The sequence below is a fragment of the Lutra lutra genome, chromosome 1, assembly GCF_902655055.1.
Source record: "Lutra lutra chromosome 1, mLutLut1.2, whole genome shotgun sequence".
Classification (NCBI taxonomy): Eukaryota; Metazoa; Chordata; class Mammalia; order Carnivora; family Mustelidae; genus Lutra; species Lutra lutra.
This window is the reverse complement of record NC_062278.1, coordinates 69,087,665-69,107,364: the sequence shown is the minus strand read 5'-3', so window position 1 is coordinate 69,107,364 and position 19,700 is coordinate 69,087,665. Positions and strand designations below refer to the sequence as shown.

The following is a 19,700-nucleotide window of genomic DNA, read 5'->3' as shown; positions in this document are numbered from 1 at the left end:
TAATAGTCTATGAACCTTTCCTAGAAGTGTGAAGGAGTTATGTCTAGGAATAAAAAGGAATTAAATGAATTGGAATCTACGGCTTCCTCTACACCCCTGAACAGACAGCGGGACTCTGTCCTTCACTGGTTATAGATCAATGACATATTTGGCTGACGCCTCTTTTGCCCCCTTGGGGTCTCTGCTCTGGGCCCCTGTAAAATCTACTTTTTCTCCTAACTCATTTATTCTCATCTGTTTGGGTTTTCTGAAGCCCGTACATTATTTCCATTCTTTATCCAGCTGACTGGGTAGTTCCAGATCTGGCAAAAGACATATTATGGTTTTAAATGGTGGTTTCCATGTTGGCTTAGTTCCATGCTAACATCTATTTTGTCCTTCCACCTCAATACTACTGCTTCTTCCAAAACACTCCAGTTCACAGCACTCTGAAACTCCCATGAGGCCCCACCTCCACTCGGGGAACAGTATTTCACATCAGGCTAATACTCCGAGGTGCTCGAAGAAAAGCCCCACCCACTACTCTAGGATGGTGTGATTCTTCGCTTAGATTGTTCAGTTAGGAGAGTTAGTAAAAGGCTAAATGTTAACATTTAAGAATATCTTAATCACACTCACAGAATAACACATAGAAAAGGAAGTATCATTTTATATGTCATCAGAACATCCTCTTAACTTTGGAATATCCAAGTATGACACTGTTCAAAAGGGGCACTATCTACCATTTTGTGGCAAGAATCCTTTTAAAAGCGTAGTGACTATGTAGCACTTCGATGTGCCTTCTTGGCACATACATAAAAACTTCATTCTTGTGTCAATTCTACCCAGCACATACGTTAATGCCTAACACGGTCAGACACAGGGCTCAGAGCTGGAGAAACTGAAGCATGTGAGACAAGTCTCGGTTCTCAAGGAGCTTAGAGTCGAGGAGAAGAAAGAGAACTGTCAACTAATAATTGGATTTTAATGGTAGGCCTTATACTAAAGGTATGTATCAAGTATTAAACGATGAAGTGCCAACTTATTATTTATAGGGGCCCTGGAAAGCTTGACATCAATCAGTAAGTAAAACAAGGGTGTGGGGAAGGCATTCTAAGCAGAAGGAACACCGTGGGCAAAGCAAAAGCAAAATGATAAAAGGGTGGACTGCACTCGGGGACTGGTAAGTGGGTTTGTATGATGGTAGGAGAGGGTGTGCACACTGCTCTGTCCCTGATGTCCTCAGCAGTGCCAGCCATCAGTACCTTAATGCTGAATGACAGGGGCCAGGGAAGGAAGGGTCAGACCAGATCCCAAAGGCTCTAAAGTACTCCTAACAGTAAATTTTATATTGGAGGTAAGAGGGAACCACTGAAAGTCATAACCAGATTTGAGCTGAAACAAACACACACCCGATTGCTCAGACTGCAGTGTGCTGGAAGGATCAGAGGGAGGGGCCAGCTGGCCATCCATGGTCCAGCTGAGAAGCTGCCCATCTGCCTGGATGGAGCGTGGGGTGGTGCCACGTACACGGCCCCACCCCAGCTAAGTGGGATGGGGGGCTGGTATCTGAACCCAAAATAGGCTTTCATTTCCTCTACCAATATCTATGGAACAACTGTTAAGTACAAGGCATCAGGCTAAATGTTACAGGTAGACAAGAGTTCATTCTTCCTTTGAACAGATGCTTCCTGAATACGTACTCTGTGCTTTGAGACAGTAGTTCCCAACCCTGGCTATGCATCAAAATCACCTGGGAAGCTTTAGAATAATACAGGTTTATAGATTTCCCTCTCCCCTGCTCCCACAGAAATTCTGGTTTAGAACAGCCAGGCCCAGACCCTGTAATCCATATGCATTTTTATATATTTATTTAGTAAATAAAGAATATATTCATGTGATACCAAATTCAAAAGACACAACAAGTTTCCCACCTTGTCTCAGAGGCTCTTCAAAGTAGGTTTTTGCTTTGTTTTGTTTTTAAGAGGCTCTACACCCAGCATGGAGCCCAACACAGGGTTTGAACTCACCAATCTGAGATCAAGACCTGAGCTGAGATCAGGAGTCAGACACTTAATCAAATGAGCTGCCCAGGCACCTCAAGTAGTTTTTATCAACCAGCTAGAACCAGGCCCAGGCGGCTGACAATAAAACCCCATTGCCATAAAAGAAATAAAAATTCTGCCTTCAAAGTTTTGTGGTATAGCAAGGGAAGTAAGATGTGTTTATGAAACGCCACATAACACAGGCATACAGTGCGTGTGTGGGATCATGCAGACAGGCAGGCAGGTGAAGAGAACACAGTGGGAGTTCTGGGGAGCAGCTTGGGAGTGGGGGTGATGGAAGGCATAGGGAGGAGCACAGCAAAGCTTTTTTTTAGGAGGAAGCGCCATTTACTGGATCTTGAGGGCAGAATTTAGCTCTGCAGATAGAAACAAAAGGGGGAAAGAGAATTTCACTCAGAAGGAGGCACAGAGTTTCATGCCCTCAAGAACTTTATAATCCAAGAGTCAGTGTAAGAGTTTAAAACAGAGTCCTGGGGCACCTGGGTGGCTCAGTGGGTTAAGTCTCTGCCTTTGGTTCAGGTCATGATCTCACGGTCCTGGGATTGAGCCCTGCATTGGGCTCCTTCCTCGGCGGGGAGCTGCTTCCCTCTCTCTACCTGTCTCTCTGCCTACTTGTGATCTGTCAAATAAATAAATAAAATCTTTAAAAAAAAATAAATAGAGTCCCGATCTGCAAATGCAGACTGGAGAAGCAGCGGAAGTTGCTGAAGATGCACATTGACATCTTTCAGACTCTAGGACCCAGTTCTCCAGGCTACCAGAGCCTGCCACACGAACTGCCTCCCCAACCATAGTCACCTGATCATCTCAGAAGCTGCCACAGCTAGAAGCCACATCCTACGTGTCCAAAGGGCAATTGAGAAATGAGTCTGAAGTCTGCAGACCAGAGGACTGCAGGCAAATCTGGTTCTCACAGGTTTTGTGTGGCCAACCTTTCTTTGGAACCGTGTTTCTGAAAAACTGGGCAAATGTTGAAAAGAGTAAGATTTAACATAAAATCAATGTATCTTTTCTTGAACAGTAAGAGTGGGAAACAATGGTTGTTGCCTGCCTGGCCAGAAGGAGGGGTGCCTGGTAGCTGTGTACCCTCATCACCGTCACCTGTAGTCACATGCTGCTGGCCCAGGCATTTACCGCCAAGTGGCTTCTCTCTGTCACATGACCAGCTTGGCCCCTTTAGCTGGTTTCCTCTGTTGTGACTGATAAGAACAGCATGTGAAATAACATTAGACCCACAGATCTTATCAAACATACTTACTTTAAAGATATCTCCAAAATTAAAATTAAGACTTATAAATGAGCTTTTGTGTGTTGGGGGGCAGTCATCCTCAGCAAAAATAGTATTCTTGACTTAAAAAAGTTAAAGTGACCTCTTCTACTATATTTCTTTACAGAGAGTAACTTAATACTGAAGCTTTAGGAGTTTCTGCCAATGGAAAGCCCATGAAAGACCTCAGAAAAATAAATATAAAATGGGAGGATGAGACTTAATTCACATGTAACTTTCTAAAGCAAGTTTCATGCAATAAACTCACTATTCTCAGTAATATCACCATGATGGAATAGATAAGCATGAAAAAGGCGAATAAAAATGTTACAGATGCAAAAATTTTGGTGGGCCTACATTTCTTTTAAAATAATTTATAATTAGATAATAGTGGTTGCCTGACTTATGTTACTATTTCCTGAGTTTGTATTTAAGCTACAAATAGCCTTTAACATATACCTTCTAACTACATCAATAAGCATATGCATGATTTCACATGTATGTACAAATAAATGTGTGACTATAAATATATGAGCATATGCTATATAAAAATATTTACATAGTCATACATTTAATGATAAAGAAATATATATATATGTAAAAATACAGAGTGAACACATAATTCGGCATCTAAAACAGGACACTTTAGAGAGAAAAGGGATGCAACTAACAACCATGCCAGAAACAGGTACATACTGGTTCAGTACAAGGGGAAATAGAATGAATGGTCATCCTCTCTTTATTTATATATATATACACACAGACATATAGATATTTATATATAAATCTGTATATATACATGTACAAAATATAAATCTCTAGTATAAAATTCCATATTATAGTTTTAAGTACATATGTGTATAGTTACATAAAATGTATTTTGAAAGTAAGTGAAGTGCTTTTAAGAATTTTATAACTATATGATAAACACTTTATATAAATGCCATTGGGAAATTCATATATTTAGTTAATTCATATATTTAGGATCTTCTGCTACTTTTGTCTCCTGCCATACTCCAACCTTCCCTAATAAACACACATTTAATGCAAAGGTGGGCATTTAAATAAGATACTTCTGACGATTAAATTACCTTTTCTTCACTAGCGTTTAGAATGAACTAGCTTTAAAAAAATAAAGTAGGGGAGCCTGATGGTGCAGTCAGTTAAGCATCCATCTTTTCGTTCCGGCTTAGGTGCTAATCTCAGGGTCGTGAAATGAACCCTGAGTTGGGTTCATTTCTGTATTCAGTGCAGAGTCTGTTTTGGTTTCTCTCCCTCTCCCTCTGCCCTTCCTCCCTGCACTCTCACTCTTTCTCTAAAATAAATAAATAAATCTTTAAAAAATAAGTCTATGCTCATGGTGAAATATTCGAACAGTATAGAAGTGTATTAAGGTACAAAGCAGAATCCCCTCCTCTAGCCTAGTCTCCCCTCCCCCACCACTGCACCCACTAACACGCACAGCTCGCATACTCTCTACCACAGATACCTTTTTCCTAACTTTGGAAGATTTTGTAAGTTACATCTGTATAAAAGCTCTAGGAGAGGGCGCCTGGATGGCTCAGTGGTTAAAGCCTCTGCCTTTGGTTCAGGTCATGATCTCAGGGTCCTGGGATCGAGTCCCGCATCGGGCTCTCTGCTCGGCGGGGAGCCTGCCTCCTCCTCCTGTCTCTCTCTCTGGCTGCCTCTCTGCCTACTTGTGATCTGTCTGTCAAATAAATTAAAAAAAAAAAAAAAAAAAAAAAAAAAGCTCTAGGAGAAAAATGATATGATATCTTGAGTTTCTTCTAACCTAACCTCTATCTCCTCTGCTTGGCAATTCCTTGACCTTACTCATCCCGGCAGTGTCCGTCCTCTAGAATTTCTGGATTTGGGCTCCTACCTTTATTATAACATGTGTTATAACATTTTGTAGTGTTATGCATTTGTTCACGTTTATACCCTTCCCTGCTTGATCCTCGAATGCGGGGTCAATCTAACCCATCTTTGTTCTCCTGACATTACAGGATATAGTATACTGTTGATGTTGACAGGGAGCGAGAGGAACTGCCCCCTCAGACCCCGGGCAGCAAATGGCTTAAATTATACATTGTGCTTAGAAAAGTTCCTGATTTAAAGCTTTAAAAATGAGAGCCAGATGAACCCAAGTTCTACTCTACAGAGAGTAAAATTAACAAAGTTAAGTCTCTGCCTTTGGCTCAGGTCATGGTCTCACGGTCCTGGGACTGAGCCATTCAACAGGCTCCCTGCTCAGCGGGGAGCCTGCTTCCCTCTCTCTGCCTGTCTTTCTGCCTTTTTTTCTTTTATTAGAAAAATAAAATGAATTCCTGTTGATTTTTTCCCTAGTTCTCTTCTAAGCTGGCAATTCTCAAAGCATTTCATGGACCTTGAGTCTCAAAAGACCCTTTCGTCAGGCTCATGAGGGCAAAACAATTTTCATAATAACAAGAAGATGTCATTTGCCTTTCGTCCCCCACCATGCTAACATGTGCATCAACTGTGCAAAAGCAACAAGGGGTAAAAGAGCTGATGCTGCAGCAAACAGTGAGCCAGTAATACCCAGATGAAAAAGTAAAAATTATTAATTTTACTAGATCTTTTGACTATTGGATATACACGTTTTTACCATTCTGTGTGATAAAATGGGAGGCACATACAAAACATTAACAGTGCATACTGACAAAACAATGACTGCCTTAAGGAAAAGCACTTGGGTGGTTCTTGGAGTTGTGAGTTAAATCAGCCAACTTTTTTTTATGGAACATCATTTTTATGCCAAAAAAATGACTGACAAACTATGGTTATTTGGATGTGGACATCTGGGCAAACATACACTTGAAAATGAACTAAGTGTGCCTGTCATTTCTTTCTTGTTTTTTTTTTTTTTTTTTTTAAGATTTATTTATTTTACAGAGAGAGAGAGAAAGTGTGAGCAGGGGGAGGGGCTAAAGGAAAGGGAGAGAGAGAATCTCAAGTAGACTCCCTGCTGTGCGTGTACCATGGGGCTCAATCCCATGACCCTGAGATCATGACCTTCGCTGAAATCAAGAGTCAGATGCTTAACCAACTGAGCCACCCAGGCACCCTTCAAGGAAGTAGTCATTTTATTGCCAGTAATAAAAATTCAACTTTCAGGGAAATTACTATTTTGGAAAACTTGGTATTTAACATAAAGTTTGGTATCCACCACCATGAGCTCTATGCTTCTCAATACATAATGATTTTTCTAATGAGATTAGTGATAATGTTAAAGAATGTGATTTTTGGATAGCATGCAATGAGTCTGGAAGACTGGTACAGTTCAGGGAACTAATATTTTCTGAATAACCAATGCATATTGTTACAAAAAAAACCATGCACGGGCTAAAAGGTGAAAGAAACATCAGTAGATTCAAATGTGACACAGTATGGAAAGTTCATTGCTATGGTTTCAAGTCCTGTGTTGTGACTAACCTTTAAAAAACCACCTACCTGTCAAGTTGTGGTGTAGTATTAAAGAATATCCACAAGTAACTGAAAAAGCAATTAGATAACTTCTCCCCTTTCCAACTAGCTGTTTGTTATGAGGCCAGGTTTTCTTTACATACTTCAACTATAACAACATACTTGCCCCTGAATTCAAAGCTGACAGGAAAATCTAGCTATCTTTCTTTCTTTCTTTTTTTTTTTTTTTAAGATTTTATTTATTTATTTGACAGAGAGAGATCACAAGCAGGCAGAGAGGCAGGCAGAGAGAGAGGAGGAAGCAGGCTCCCTGCTTAGCAGAGAGCCCGATGCGGGGCTCGATCCCAGGACTCTGAGATCATGACCTGAGCCGAAGGCAGCGGCTTAACCCACTGAGCCACCCAGGCGCCCCTCTAGCTATCTTTCTATCAAGCTAAACATTATGTATTTGCCACTGTTCTCATTATATTTTTTGCCTTAGTTATTTTTAAAAATAAGTTTTTTTATCATGTAACTAGGTTTACTGTAGTCAGTTTTCACGAGTTAATTGTTTAAGTTCTCCTTTTAAATTCTGAATATGGCAAATACTGATAGATTTCTAACTCCTGATAAGCAAAAGCTCTTTGGGTCCTCAATGATTTACAAGAGTGCAAAGGGGTCCTGGCACCAACAAGTTTGAGAAATGCTGTCCTTTTTTTTTTTTTTTTTTTTTTTTAAGATTTTATTTGGAGAGAGAGAGAGAGAGAGAGAGCACAAGCAGGCATAGTGGAAGGCAGAGGCAGAGGGAAAAGCAGGCTCCGAGCCTGATGCAGGATTCGATCCCACCTGAGCCAAAGGCAGCGGCTTAACAGACTGAGCCACCCAGGCATCCCAAGAAACGCTGTTCTAACTTACAAGAAAACATTCAAAATGATTGTTAAAGGTATTATTAAAAAATTTTTCTACTCAAAATAAATCAGATATAGGCTTAAAAGAACTAGGGACACAGAAGATGAAAATATGGTAAAATATGAAGCAGAAATCCCCAGGAGAAGGAGAGGCCAAGGGACAGAGAAACACGGACATACCCACAGTCACACAGATACACATTCTATAGCTATCTTTAATAGCCCAAGCCTGACGTGGTTACTAACCATCTCTGGAGACTGAGCATGGTTGAAAAATCAGGGGGACCAACAGTCCCTCCATACACTCCATACTCAGGTAAAAATCGTTCCTTGATTTGCAGGACCTCTGCCTCTCTTCTGTTTGAACAATCTAGCACTGCTTGTATTCTGCCTTCCAGATCTCAAGGGTTAGCTTGGTCCCAGTATTCTGTGTGCTCCTATGAGTCTATCCATTCATCTACCAAATTAGTTCCCTCCCCATCAGATCCTGGAGACCGCTTTTAGGCACCAGTCCGCTCACTCTGCAAATGAACTTGAAAAAAGGGAAATAATTCTTAGCAATGGCCTGAGCAACTAACCCCCTGTATTTCCAGCATAATTAAATCTTCCCTCCCCAAACAGTCAAGGCAACTTTACTGAAATACACAGAAGTCAAAAAACTTAAAGTGAGAGTTTCCATATAAATTTTAACTCTCACAGTGCAAAGAAAAAAAAATCTTGGAAAACTTCTTTAAGTTATTAATCGATAACATATCTATCATGTAGAACTTTATAGGGCTTGCTAATAAAACTTGGTGTACTTTATTAGTACATCTCTAAGACCCGACAGAGAGTGAAGTAATGCTACCTTGAGTAAGGCCACTCTCCTGGGCCAGACTGAGGCCCGTTCTAAATCTTCTTCTGATCAGAGGCATAGGCCAAGTGCCCTCTGGTAGCCCATCCGCTACTTAATTCCTAACGTATGTAACAACAAAACTGAACCAAAAGAGCAACTTTTGCTTCTCTCTACTGCACATCTTCTTCTATAAAAAGAAACTTAGAAATAAAACCCAACTAAAAAAGAACACACTATATTAGGATATTGACCTGCAATCCTGCAAAAGTCAAACGCACAGTCCATTTTGGGGCAGTGTGCGGCCCATATCGAAGCAGAAGCTGTGAGTCCCAGCAGAAAGTGTGCCAACAGAGCACAAGGCTTTAGCAATCCTGCTTCCCCATCCCACCCGCATCTTTGCAGCACACTTTCTCGCAGTCATGTTGGGTGACTACGTCAGACCTCCTCACGTGACAAGGTGTCAGAAATACACACATCGGATCTCAAAGATTACACAACAGAAGCCCTTTGTAGAGTATAGTTTTGTCTAGGAAAAGGAAAATCCTCTTGATTTCTCTTCTAAATGCAGTCCCAAGGGGGTAGAGAAGAGCTGCATTTATCAGACTCAGATGCACTGAAACTCTCAGCTTGGAGAAGGCATTGTAAGGCAAGGGAAATTTGCGTCTTCAATGGGAATTCAAGTCGCTCAAAAGGCTGACATCAGAAAGCTGCCAGGGTGTATTTGACAGAGGGAGGTTGGCTTGAACAACCTTACTTGAATATATTACTTTGAAAAGGTAAACATTTGGGCTCTAGACTTGTAGTTGCGTGCATATTGATTGTAAGAATGAGTTATTATCAGATTCATGAGTGATGCAATGGGCTCAGTTAAATATTTCAAGCTGCTTGTTTGGAAAGATGAAAGGGGGAAAAGGTCCTTGGCTTCTCTCTCTCTTTTTCAAACACAACAGTGTTTCAGGGTAGCCCATGCACCTTAGGTTCATCTCAGGATCGAGCTTGCCCACATACCTGCTTGCTTAAGAAACCCGGCCAGCAGGCTCGAATGTTTATCTCTGAAGCCCTCCAGCGCTGTGTTCGTTCCTCATCTCAGCCAAGCTCCACTGACACTCAGAGTTCCTGGCATGGAAGGCATTTTTAATCTGAATGCTGGGGGGGACCGAGTTACCAAAATGACCAGGAACAGGGTTCCTGTCCTCTGAAACGTCTCAGTTTGGGGTGAGCTTATCATCAAGAGTTGCTTTCAAAAACCAAATACCATTTTCTTGTGAACCTAAAGGGCCAACTGATGTAATGGCCCTGTTCCTCTCAGTGAACTGCTTCCTCTTGGGAAGGGCAGAGGGAAGAACGGTCAGATAGTCTGGCTACTGAACAAGAATGGCTCTCCAGCCAGTCAGAAGGATGGGCCATCCTGAAACGGACGGAACACCAACTGCGGCTTTGACCTTAAACTATCTAAACCTACCTCCCCATGGCACCCTCCCTCTCTAGGCCCTGCTCCCTCTGCACCCCAGCTTTCTGAGGACTACCACACGACAAGGAATCACAGTTTACACCACTGGTTCTGTCTGGATGAGCCAGGAACTGGGCAGGGAGGAGTGAGGGGCGCAGCACACACAGTGCAAAGAACAGCGCTTGGCACACAGTGGGGTTCAGTGAGAGCGGGCTGGAACCAGCTGGAGGACTGACCGTGTCCTGCTCAGCTGGTGGCTTTGGAGAGAACTGCTTATGTAGTCCATGCTTCATGCAGTACATGGGACGATCTTTTAAAAACACAAATGAGATCAAACCAATCCCTGCTTAAAACCCTTCACTGGCTTTCCCCTGAAGTCAGCACAAAATCCAGACCCTTCACTGTAGGGGCCCAGTGTGGTCCACGGGTCCTCTCCACTCTCTCTTGACTTGCCCACTCCCTTCCATCCCAGTCTCCGTGCTCAGCACATAGGCCTCCCTTTGCTTACTCCACCTGCCTAGTGTCTTCCAGCCCTGGGATCTTTACACACACCGATCCCCATACTGGCGGTGGCTAGCTCACTCTCAGGCTCCAGGCCCAGCTCAGATGTCATCCTGGAAGGACCACCCCCTCTGTCTTTGATCCTGCTTTCACTTGCCCTCACCATGCCTGGTTTTCCTTCATACTACCTATCACAACCTGCCATTACCACGTGTTTGTGCCTGCCTGTTCACTGTGTACTTTGCCCACCAGGAGGTAAGCTGCAGGAGGCTAAAGGACCTCATCCACCCTGTTCACTGCTACAGGACACGGCACATGGTAGGCACTTGGGAAATATTTGCTGAATAGCTAGTGCTGTGGCCATGCACAAAAAACACAAATGAGGCTTACCCCGATTAAAAGAGCAAGCTTCCCCTCTCACCTGCACTCCCCGTGCCCTGCACCCTGCTCTGCTTTTTTCTTTTCCATAGTACCCACAGCATTCCAATATACTACACGATTTACTTCTTTATTGCTTACTGTCCATCTGACTGCTCCAACTGAAGTCTCACAAGGGCAGGCATCTTTGATACTCTTCCCTTCCCTGATGTAGCTACAGCACCTAGAAGAGAGCCTGACACACAGTAGGTCCTTAATAAATACTCATTTACTAAATATACACTCCATCCTGTAAATAGATATGTTTCTAAATCAGTATCAGACATGGGTAGGTAGATATGGGCATCATACATATTGTCATTACAATTTGCAGCTGTTGAATCTCCCCAATCAATTTAGAATAAAATTGCTTTTATCTGATGTACTTCCAGTTGTGAAGCACTTCACATATTAATTCTTTTAATCCCCTTCACCATCCTGTGCAGCAGGCACATAAAATGGGGATAGTACCATATCCTCACAGGGTTAAGGGAATGAACAGAGCCTGTGCTGGGTATATGGAAGTTGGTATTACTGGGTCTGCATCCTGACAAGTGCCACCTTGCAGGAGAGCTGTAACTGCTGACGGCGGCGCATAGCCCAGTCCCCCACACTCCGTGGCCTCACGGGCATGTGCACGCACAGCAGGAGGGAAGACAGAGTGGGTGACCTGATCTAGCCACACAGAACTACCCTGCATGGAATGCAAAGAGCAGGCTTACTGTAGAGGGTCACCCCTGCAGAAGCCCACAGCAGGAACAGACTCAGGCTGAGATTAAAGAGCTAGACCGCTGGGGGCAGCCACCCTAGGTCAGCAGAATGTGTCTCAGTGGTCCTTGGGGAAGGGCAGCAGAGGCTGAGAGTGAAGGCAAGCAGACCCCTTGCCCTAGGCAGCTAGCCCCAGGGCAACCTGAACACTGCTAGGGACTGGGCTTTGGGCCTGGACTCTTCAAGGCCAGCTGGGTTGACAGTGGTGGTGCAGGAGGCGCTCTCTAGGTGCCCCCTAACCACACACACCACAGTCAGCCACAGTGTCTGCCCCACCCCCACCCAGAACTGACTAAACACCCAACGCCCACGTTGGCACTTTAAAATTTTAGTATTAAAAAAATGGATTTTTAAAGTCTAATACCGATTCAATTCAGTCTAAGCACTCAGAACACAAAGACCAAGGATTTCTTAATCTCAAGTGTATGCATCAGGAAAATGGGTTTTTCTTCCCCCCCGCCCCCCACAAGTATTTAGATTTACCCTCTCTGGGGATGACGCAGGCTTCAGGGGTCAGGAAGCTCATGCTGGAGCCCTGTCCATCAGGGTACGGCATAAGAGTAATGAGTATGAAGCCTCAGGAGGCACTACGGAAAGAAGATCTCCAGGGGAGGGCCAACTTTGGGTGTGAGCTTTCTCCATGACAGACGGCAGTCTCCCCACAAACACAGAACGGAGATGTGGCCAGTGAGCCTCATTAAAACCCTAAGTCCAAATTCCAGTATCTTCACCAAGGCTTATAAAGTCCTCTGCGACTTAACCCCATTTCCTGACACTCTAATCGGCATCAGCCTTCCTTCTGTTCCTTGAATATGCCTAGGATCTTCCTATCTTTGGGTCTCTGGACATGGTGCTCCTGCATCCCAGAATGCCCTGCTAGCCCAGGAAACAGCCTACCCCTACCTCCATTCAACAACCCTTTCCCCCTCAATTAGGTTCATCTGTCATATATTCTCAGCATACTTTTCTTTCGTAGTACTCATTATGATTGTAATTGAGTATTGACAAATGGGTGCCTTTACCACAAGAGTATAAATTCTGTAAGGGCTAAAACTGTTTCACCAGTATCTCTAGCTCCCAGCACTCAACTTGGCACGTAACAGGTGCTAATAAACCTTTATTAAATGAATGCAAAAACAAAAAGCACCCAAACACCAAGCCCTCTACAGCCCACAATACCAGGCACTGTTACCAAGCTTTCTAGATCCAGCATTAGGTCAATGCAAACTGTCCTATTTGTCACCTATGCTTTGTTGAACATAAAAAAGCCAGGAGGCTGTTCTGACATGGTATAAGGAAACACAGACACACACACAGACACACAGACACACACACACACACACCAACACTGAGAGGCATCTACTGTCCACAAAGTTGTCTGCTCAAACAAGTTAAAACATTGAAACACAGCTTCGAAACACTGAAGAATAGCTTACTATTACTGCTTTGGCTCAAAGGGAGGAAAAGAGCAATACTTCCGGCTCTACCGGTATGCTTTGTTCTGTTTAGGACAACAGGCCCCAAATGGAGTCACTTATGCTAAGCTGCATGTCCTCAAACTGAAACTTAACTTAGTTTGGCTCTCCCAGAAATGGAATCTTAAACCAATCAGGAATCAACCGATCAGCATTAAGTAAGTAATCTGCCCCATGATGCCCTGCTGTCCCATATAAGGAAAGTAACCTCACAATAACCAATCTGCCTTTTTGCCCAGTATAACTTCCTTATTTTGCTCTGGTCTGCCTATAAAATCTTTTGCCTTGCATAGCTCTTCGGTGCCCCTTTTTATCTGCTACGTTGGAGGCCGCCCAATTCACAAATCACTGAATAAAGCCAATAAAATCTTTAAAATGTACTCAGATGAATTTTGTTCTTAAATAGTTTAAACTCCAGGGATTTGGCCTTTGTCCCTTGAGTACTTGGACTAAATTGGAAACAAACTTTTAAAATAACTTAAAAAAAAATACTAAAACTTCAAAGTAGTAAACATGTGGCTGTGTCATATAAAAAAAAAAACAACTGTGCACATGCACTGGCCCATGACTTCTAACTATGCTATGAAGAACCCAGTCACTGCTGACTCCTGCTTGCTTTAGAGCCCCCCTTGGGCTGCCTTCCACAAATGAATCCCACCACAAATGAATCAATGTCCCCAATAAGACTTTGTCATCAGACAGGAAGAAATTCACGTCATAGGCCAGCCACATCCGAGTACCCAGTACCATTCTACGCATTGTGTATACACTATCCCTAGTAAGTTCACAGCAACCAGATTTTGCAAATGAGAAAACCGAGACGCAGAGAGACCTTGTAATTTGACGGGGGTCATTTAACTAGTGGGCAACATAGCTGGGATTCAGAGCTAGGTAGTCTGATGCAAACACCAGACTCTCCATTTCAGGTTCAGGCGCACCAGGAAGTAAAGAACTCAGCTTTTCCACCTCTTTCTTGGTATCAAAGGCTCATCTGCTCCTGACCCCAGCCTACTTACCAGTGTGGGATGCACCACCAATGGTTGGCTGGACCTGAGCGGGGCTGCCATACGCAGGGCACAGGTTAGGGCCTGTGATGTGCTGTGAGGAAGGGGAGGCTGAGAGCCAGCTCGTGCTGTGCTCTGTGTGGCCAGGCAGGTGCACTGGAGAGGGCTGCATCCTCCTGCCAGATGGAGGGGGCTGTGTCTTTAAAACACAAAGATGCCATATGGGCCACCAGGTGGCCTTGTGGTGAATATTTTAGGGAAATTCAAAATTCTCCGTAACATTCTACTTTTAATTTGTTTTCCTAAAAAAAAAAAACCCTCCAAAGTAATATATGGTGCTCATAAATATTATTATTAAAGATTTTATTTTTAAGTAATGTCTACATCCAATGTGGGGCTCAAACTTACAACCCTGAGATCAAGAGTTGCATACTCTACCCAATGAGCCAGCCAGGTGCCCCAATATTCGTAGTTTTTGATCCATTTTTATTTCAAGGTTGTATTTATCAAATGCCTACCACTCACCAGTTACTGTGTACAACACGGGTTGCCATAAGAAGCGGGTACTGAAAGGGCAAGCGAGTGGAGAGATTACATAAAGCTCCTGAACCAGGAGAATGGAGAGACCCCAAAGCACTGTATTAGTCCAGTCATGAAATGGAGCTCTACTAAGGGACAATTCAGGATAAGGCAGCCTGGCCACGTCCAGTCTGGGACCGTGGCTGAGAGTCTGAACTTTGGTGTCAGAGGGACCTGGCTCTGTCATGTTCTGACTTTGACCTTGGGCATGTTTCTTAAGCTCTTTGCACCTCAGCCTCTTCATCTGTAAAACGGAGTTAAAAATAGAATCTACCAGGCTTAACATAAAGATTAAATGGTAATACCTGTAAGATGCTTGGCGTAGTATCTGGCACAAAGCTTACTAAAATTATTATTAATATTATCATCAATTAATAATTATTTGTACATGTCAGTAGGAACAAATATTGCAAGCCTTGGCCCCAAGCCCCAAATATAGGAAATGTGAAATTCCTCAGTGGCAGGGACAAATGTTCTAGTTCACTGTGTGCCCAGAGGTCCCCACACCCCTCCCAGCGCTTACTATTCCAGAGAGGCTCAGCAGTTGGTCATTCTTCCCCAATGCAGATGGCAGTTACATCTGGGCCTTCGCTCCTATGTGGGTATTTAGTTACAAGTACTGTCTAAATTCCTTTTTTTTTTTTTTTTTTTTTTTTTTTTTTTTTTTTTTTTAGTTGCATTGGTTGTTAGTAGTCTTCTTAGCAGGTGGAAAAAAAGGTATCAAAATTTAAAAAAAAATACATCAACTTGGGGCACATGCGTGGCTCAGTCTGTTGAGCGGCTGCCTTCATCTCAGGTTGTAGTCCTGGGATCGAGCCCCACATCAGGCTCCCTGCTCAGCGGGGAGCCTGCTCCTCCTCCCCGCCCCCTGCTCATGCTCTCTTTCTCTCAAATAAATCATTCATTTAAAAAAATCATCTTTTAAAAAAATCATTCACTTAGGTATCTGTTAGCAATTCTGGTAAAAGGCTTGATAGGAAGGAGACCAAAATAATGTTTAAGACATATACTAAATCATCCATAAAGTTCCATGGTGTGTCTTTGTCCTCTTAAGTCAGATCACTCAAATTATGCTGTATCAGGCAAAGCCAGGGTACGGTCAGTTTATCGGGTTACATGTTTTAGATAGCAACATTCTTTTACCTTCATAAAAAAGCCTCTCCTGGGGCGCCTGGGTGGATTGTTGGTTAAGTGTCTGACTCTTGGTTTCAGCTCACATCATGATCTCAGAGTCGTGAGATAGAGCCCCACATTCATTGCATGTGAAGCCTGTTTAAGATTCTCTCTCTCCTTCTTCCCCTGTCCCACTCCCTCTTCTCTAAAATAATTAAATAAGGAAACATGTTAAAAAAAAAAAAAAAAAAGCTTCCACTGTGCTCTACTTCTTCACCTCTCCTGTAGACAGACTCCAGGCAGACCATGTTTACTCCTCTCCCCATGTACCATGGAGCTTTTAGAGGGCAACATCTTGGGACCTCCTCCTTCTTACTTTAAACTAGGAATCTAGTAGCTGCTTCCATTATTTGGCTGTTAAAAAAAGGGGGGGGGGAATCTAGTAACATGTCAGTTTGGTTATGATTTATTTTAGAGAACATTTTGGTTTTTTGATTTTAGAATTTTTTTATGTCTCAGTTTAATGGATTCATTAGGTTGTGGTTTATTCAGAAAAAGAAAGTAAAAATTTGGGTTAATTTGGGGCTTAACATGTTTATTTGCTTATTTGGGATTCTGGCTCAAGCTTCCACTGAAGTCCTTGAAGAAAATTTTTGACAACTGTCCGATGTAATCAATATAGAAGTTCTAAGCCTTCCTTCTCCTGTACCACTGGGCTGTCCTTTTTCTGTCTATACAGTTTTATCTTTAGACTCAGAGGGTAAAGCAGGGCCTCTGTGTACACACTCCTGGGTTTAAATTCCATTTCTGCCACTTACTAGCTGTATGAACTTGGACAACTTAATTAACACCTCCACACCCATTTTATTTTTTAAAGAATCCTCAGGCAGATGCCCCTACAGGGCTCGATCCCAGGACCCCAAGATCACAACCTGAGCCAAAATCAAGAGTTGGATGCTTAAATAACTGTGCCACCCAGGCACCCCCAGACCTGTGTGGTTTTTTTTTTAATCTACAAAATGGATATAATAGTGCAACTTAGTTCTTAATAGGATTAGATAAGACAACATAGATAAAATGTAGTATCTCATTCTATTGCTCTTTTCACCCTAATTTTCCATGAAAATTCCAGGAAACAATACTTACAACTCTTTTCTTTAGACCATCTCATTTTGATAATAGCAACCAATTTACTGCTTGTCGGTTGAGAGGCTGTTGGAATCAGGGGACATTTTGTACAGAGAGGTTTCTTTGAAGCTGAATGGAAGACGGGTGGCCTGGAGAGTCTCAGGCTTCACGGGTTTCCAGTGAGCCTGAGCAAGACTAGTTCTGACAGGCTCGGCAGCTGGGAGTCAGGCTGACCCCAAAAGAAAAGATGTTAACTAAAAAATACTCATGGAAGGTTAAGTACAAAAACAAATATTTAGCAAAATAAAGGACTGTGGGTAAGAGTTCCTATATGAAAGTCTTGGGAGGATACGTTGACCTAGGTACATAATGCAACTGTGAGAACAAACATTTACTTCGAAAGAATAAGTACATGCATCACGATGTTAACATCATGATACATAAAGCCACATACAAAATTAGTGACTGTTGTTTTTGGGGGATGGGGTCCTACACACCCATTAAAGAGCACCACCCCCCTCCCAACCTTACAGCAAAGAATAAGAGAAGAGGCGAGTGGCTTCTCTGGGTCCACGCGTTGCTCCTTCCACTCCGGGTAAAGGCACTGAGCAAGACGGCTCTCAGACCGTCATCCGAACCCCCAATTAGACTATTACTCAGTTTCTTCACACAGAGAAATGGTAAAAACGTCCAAGTGGCCAGCCTCACCAGTGTTCATGGACAGAGTTAGGGCAGGCAAAGCATTTTACAACCTGAGCACTCTGTTCTCTCCACAGCTTCATTCTGTTCCCTCCTCATCTCACCGGGAAGGAGGCCTTGAAGCACTACGAAGAAGTCATGCCCCGAGTGGCAGTCAATACCAGCAGGAAGGAGAGGAGGCAGGCAGCCAGTGTTCTGCCCCGGAAGAGCTGGGGCTGGATGCAGGAGGAAGGGGAAGGGAGGCCGTGGAAGAAGGAGCCTGGGGCTCCCTCCCTAGGAGGCCTCTGCACTGATGTCCTTCCTAGTGAACATGACTCCTGGGACAGTCTGGCTACTGTGTCAGTGAACCTGCCCACGCTGCCCTTCCAGGCTCTTCAGGGACTTAGTAACAGGATGACGGTCATAAAAGCAAGTTCTCTAAGGCAGTTCCCAGCTCCAAGATCAGGCATTCCCTGTTAAAAACAGAATCCCTGAAACAGAGCTTCAAGCCTGCTTTGAGGTTCTTTTACATATTTGATGACCACAGCCCATCCCCAGTCCAGAGAGCTGTGTCCACAAGATGGTGCTGAGTCCACACCGAGAAATGCTTTTGTGTCCCGGGTAGCTGGTAATCCAGTCCCCCAGAGCTTTCTGAAAATGGGCAGATGAGTAGGCCCGGCTCCAAAATAAATAGGCATTGAGTGTTCTAGGTAACAAGAGGCAGAGACAGTCTGCTTCTTAGTGGACGCTGCACTCTAAGTCATTCTTAATTTGCCACGAACGGCTTCTGGAGATTCTTCAGATCGGAGGTGGGGAGGGCTCCACCCAGCACAGGCATTTCCTCCTCAGAGGAGCAGTTCTCACTGGTAGCAAAGAAGGGGCCCTTAACTGTGGTCTCTGCCCCATGACAGCCCTTTGAAGCTTTACTCTGCATGGCCCCTTCCCTGGGCTAAACATCTCAAATTCCTTCTGCTATCCCACTGCAAAGAGGGTTTTGTACACAAAAGGAGCATTAGATTTGGTCCAAGCCTCTCATTTTGGATATAAGAAAACTGAGGCATGGAGAAGTTAAGTTAAATGACTCGCCTCAGAGCTCATGGTTTGACCAAACCTGGTTGCTAGACTTCTGGTTCCACATGTTTCACTATACCGTGCTCAAAAGGCAGATGCTGGGGCCTGCTTACTAACAGCATGACCACAGAAAGGACCTGACCTCCCTGAGCCTTGGTCTCCTCCTTTATAAAATGGAGAGAATACTACACACCTCACAGGGCGTGGGAGGATTAAATGAGAGTATCTGAGCACTCGGCAAGTGCAAATATGAAGCAAATAAGTGCTTGATAATTGGTTTTATTTAGGTTATACAGGTTTCTTTTTTTGTCATGGGGTTCTCCTTTTTTCCCTTGCTTTCTTCCTCCACGGCTTCCAAACTTCCAAGCCTGAATTTTTTAACTGAAGCTCAAAAATTCACTCATTTATTCTAACTAAATTTAATCACGTTCATTTTGTTCAACATCTCCAGTGTGTTGGGATATTTTTAGAATGTCACTTCTGTCTTATAATAGATCTACCAATTTCTTTTACGTGTCACACAGATTCATGCTCTGGAAACTTAACAGGTTAAATTCAAGATGGCGATGTCTGTGACAAAAGGGCAGGACTGTTTTCTGTGCCCACCTCCAGAGAGTGGCAGAATGTGGCTATTCTTCTCAGACACACACACCCCACCCGCACAGATCATATTTCAAGATCAGGACTTGGAAAATATTTTTCAATCTATCAGAATAAAAAAGATAAAGCTTTGGTTTCATTTTTGAGGAGGAAGGAGATTGAATCTACACGATGAGGAAGTGACTCTGTAAAGAACAGCTCTGGCTGTGTTAATGCATTAATGTGTTCAGAATCAAGACACTGAGACCTCAGGGTAGGTGAGCTCTTGTGCTGAGATCCAGAAGACTTCTGAGCTGCAGAAAAGAAAAGTTTTACTTGAAAGAACAAGATGTCAAGCTCTGTGGAGTTGAACTGTGGTCCCCGGGCTGGCCCTTGGTTTCAGGTGAACCAATGCAAACCCTAAGCAGTTATATTCTCTCGGCTCTGTTGTTTCAATAA

General features: G+C 43.3%; 1 protein-coding gene across 10 annotated transcripts in view; it reads right to left on the bottom strand.

Moving 5' to 3' along the window:
* The window catches only part of ZBTB38 (zinc finger and BTB domain containing 38), a 140,296-nt gene that overhangs the window by 9,741 nt on the left and 110,855 nt on the right, over positions 1-19,700 (bottom strand). For 2 of the 10 annotated variants that reach the window (XM_047726436.1, XM_047726455.1), the window contains one exon: positions 10,949-11,042. The exons of 6 other annotated variants lie outside the window; for them this stretch is intronic. Coding sequence is in view for 1 of the 4 variants with exons in the window: in XM_047726402.1 (XP_047582358.1) it covers positions 14,106-14,156 (51 nt within the window). In the remaining 3 variants the exon portion in view is untranslated. Of the gene's footprint in view, positions 1-10,948; positions 11,043-14,105; positions 14,232-17,289; positions 19,556-19,700 lie in introns of those variants that run through there. 2 more of the 10 variants (XM_047726402.1, XR_007126701.1) reach the window with 2 other exon arrangements.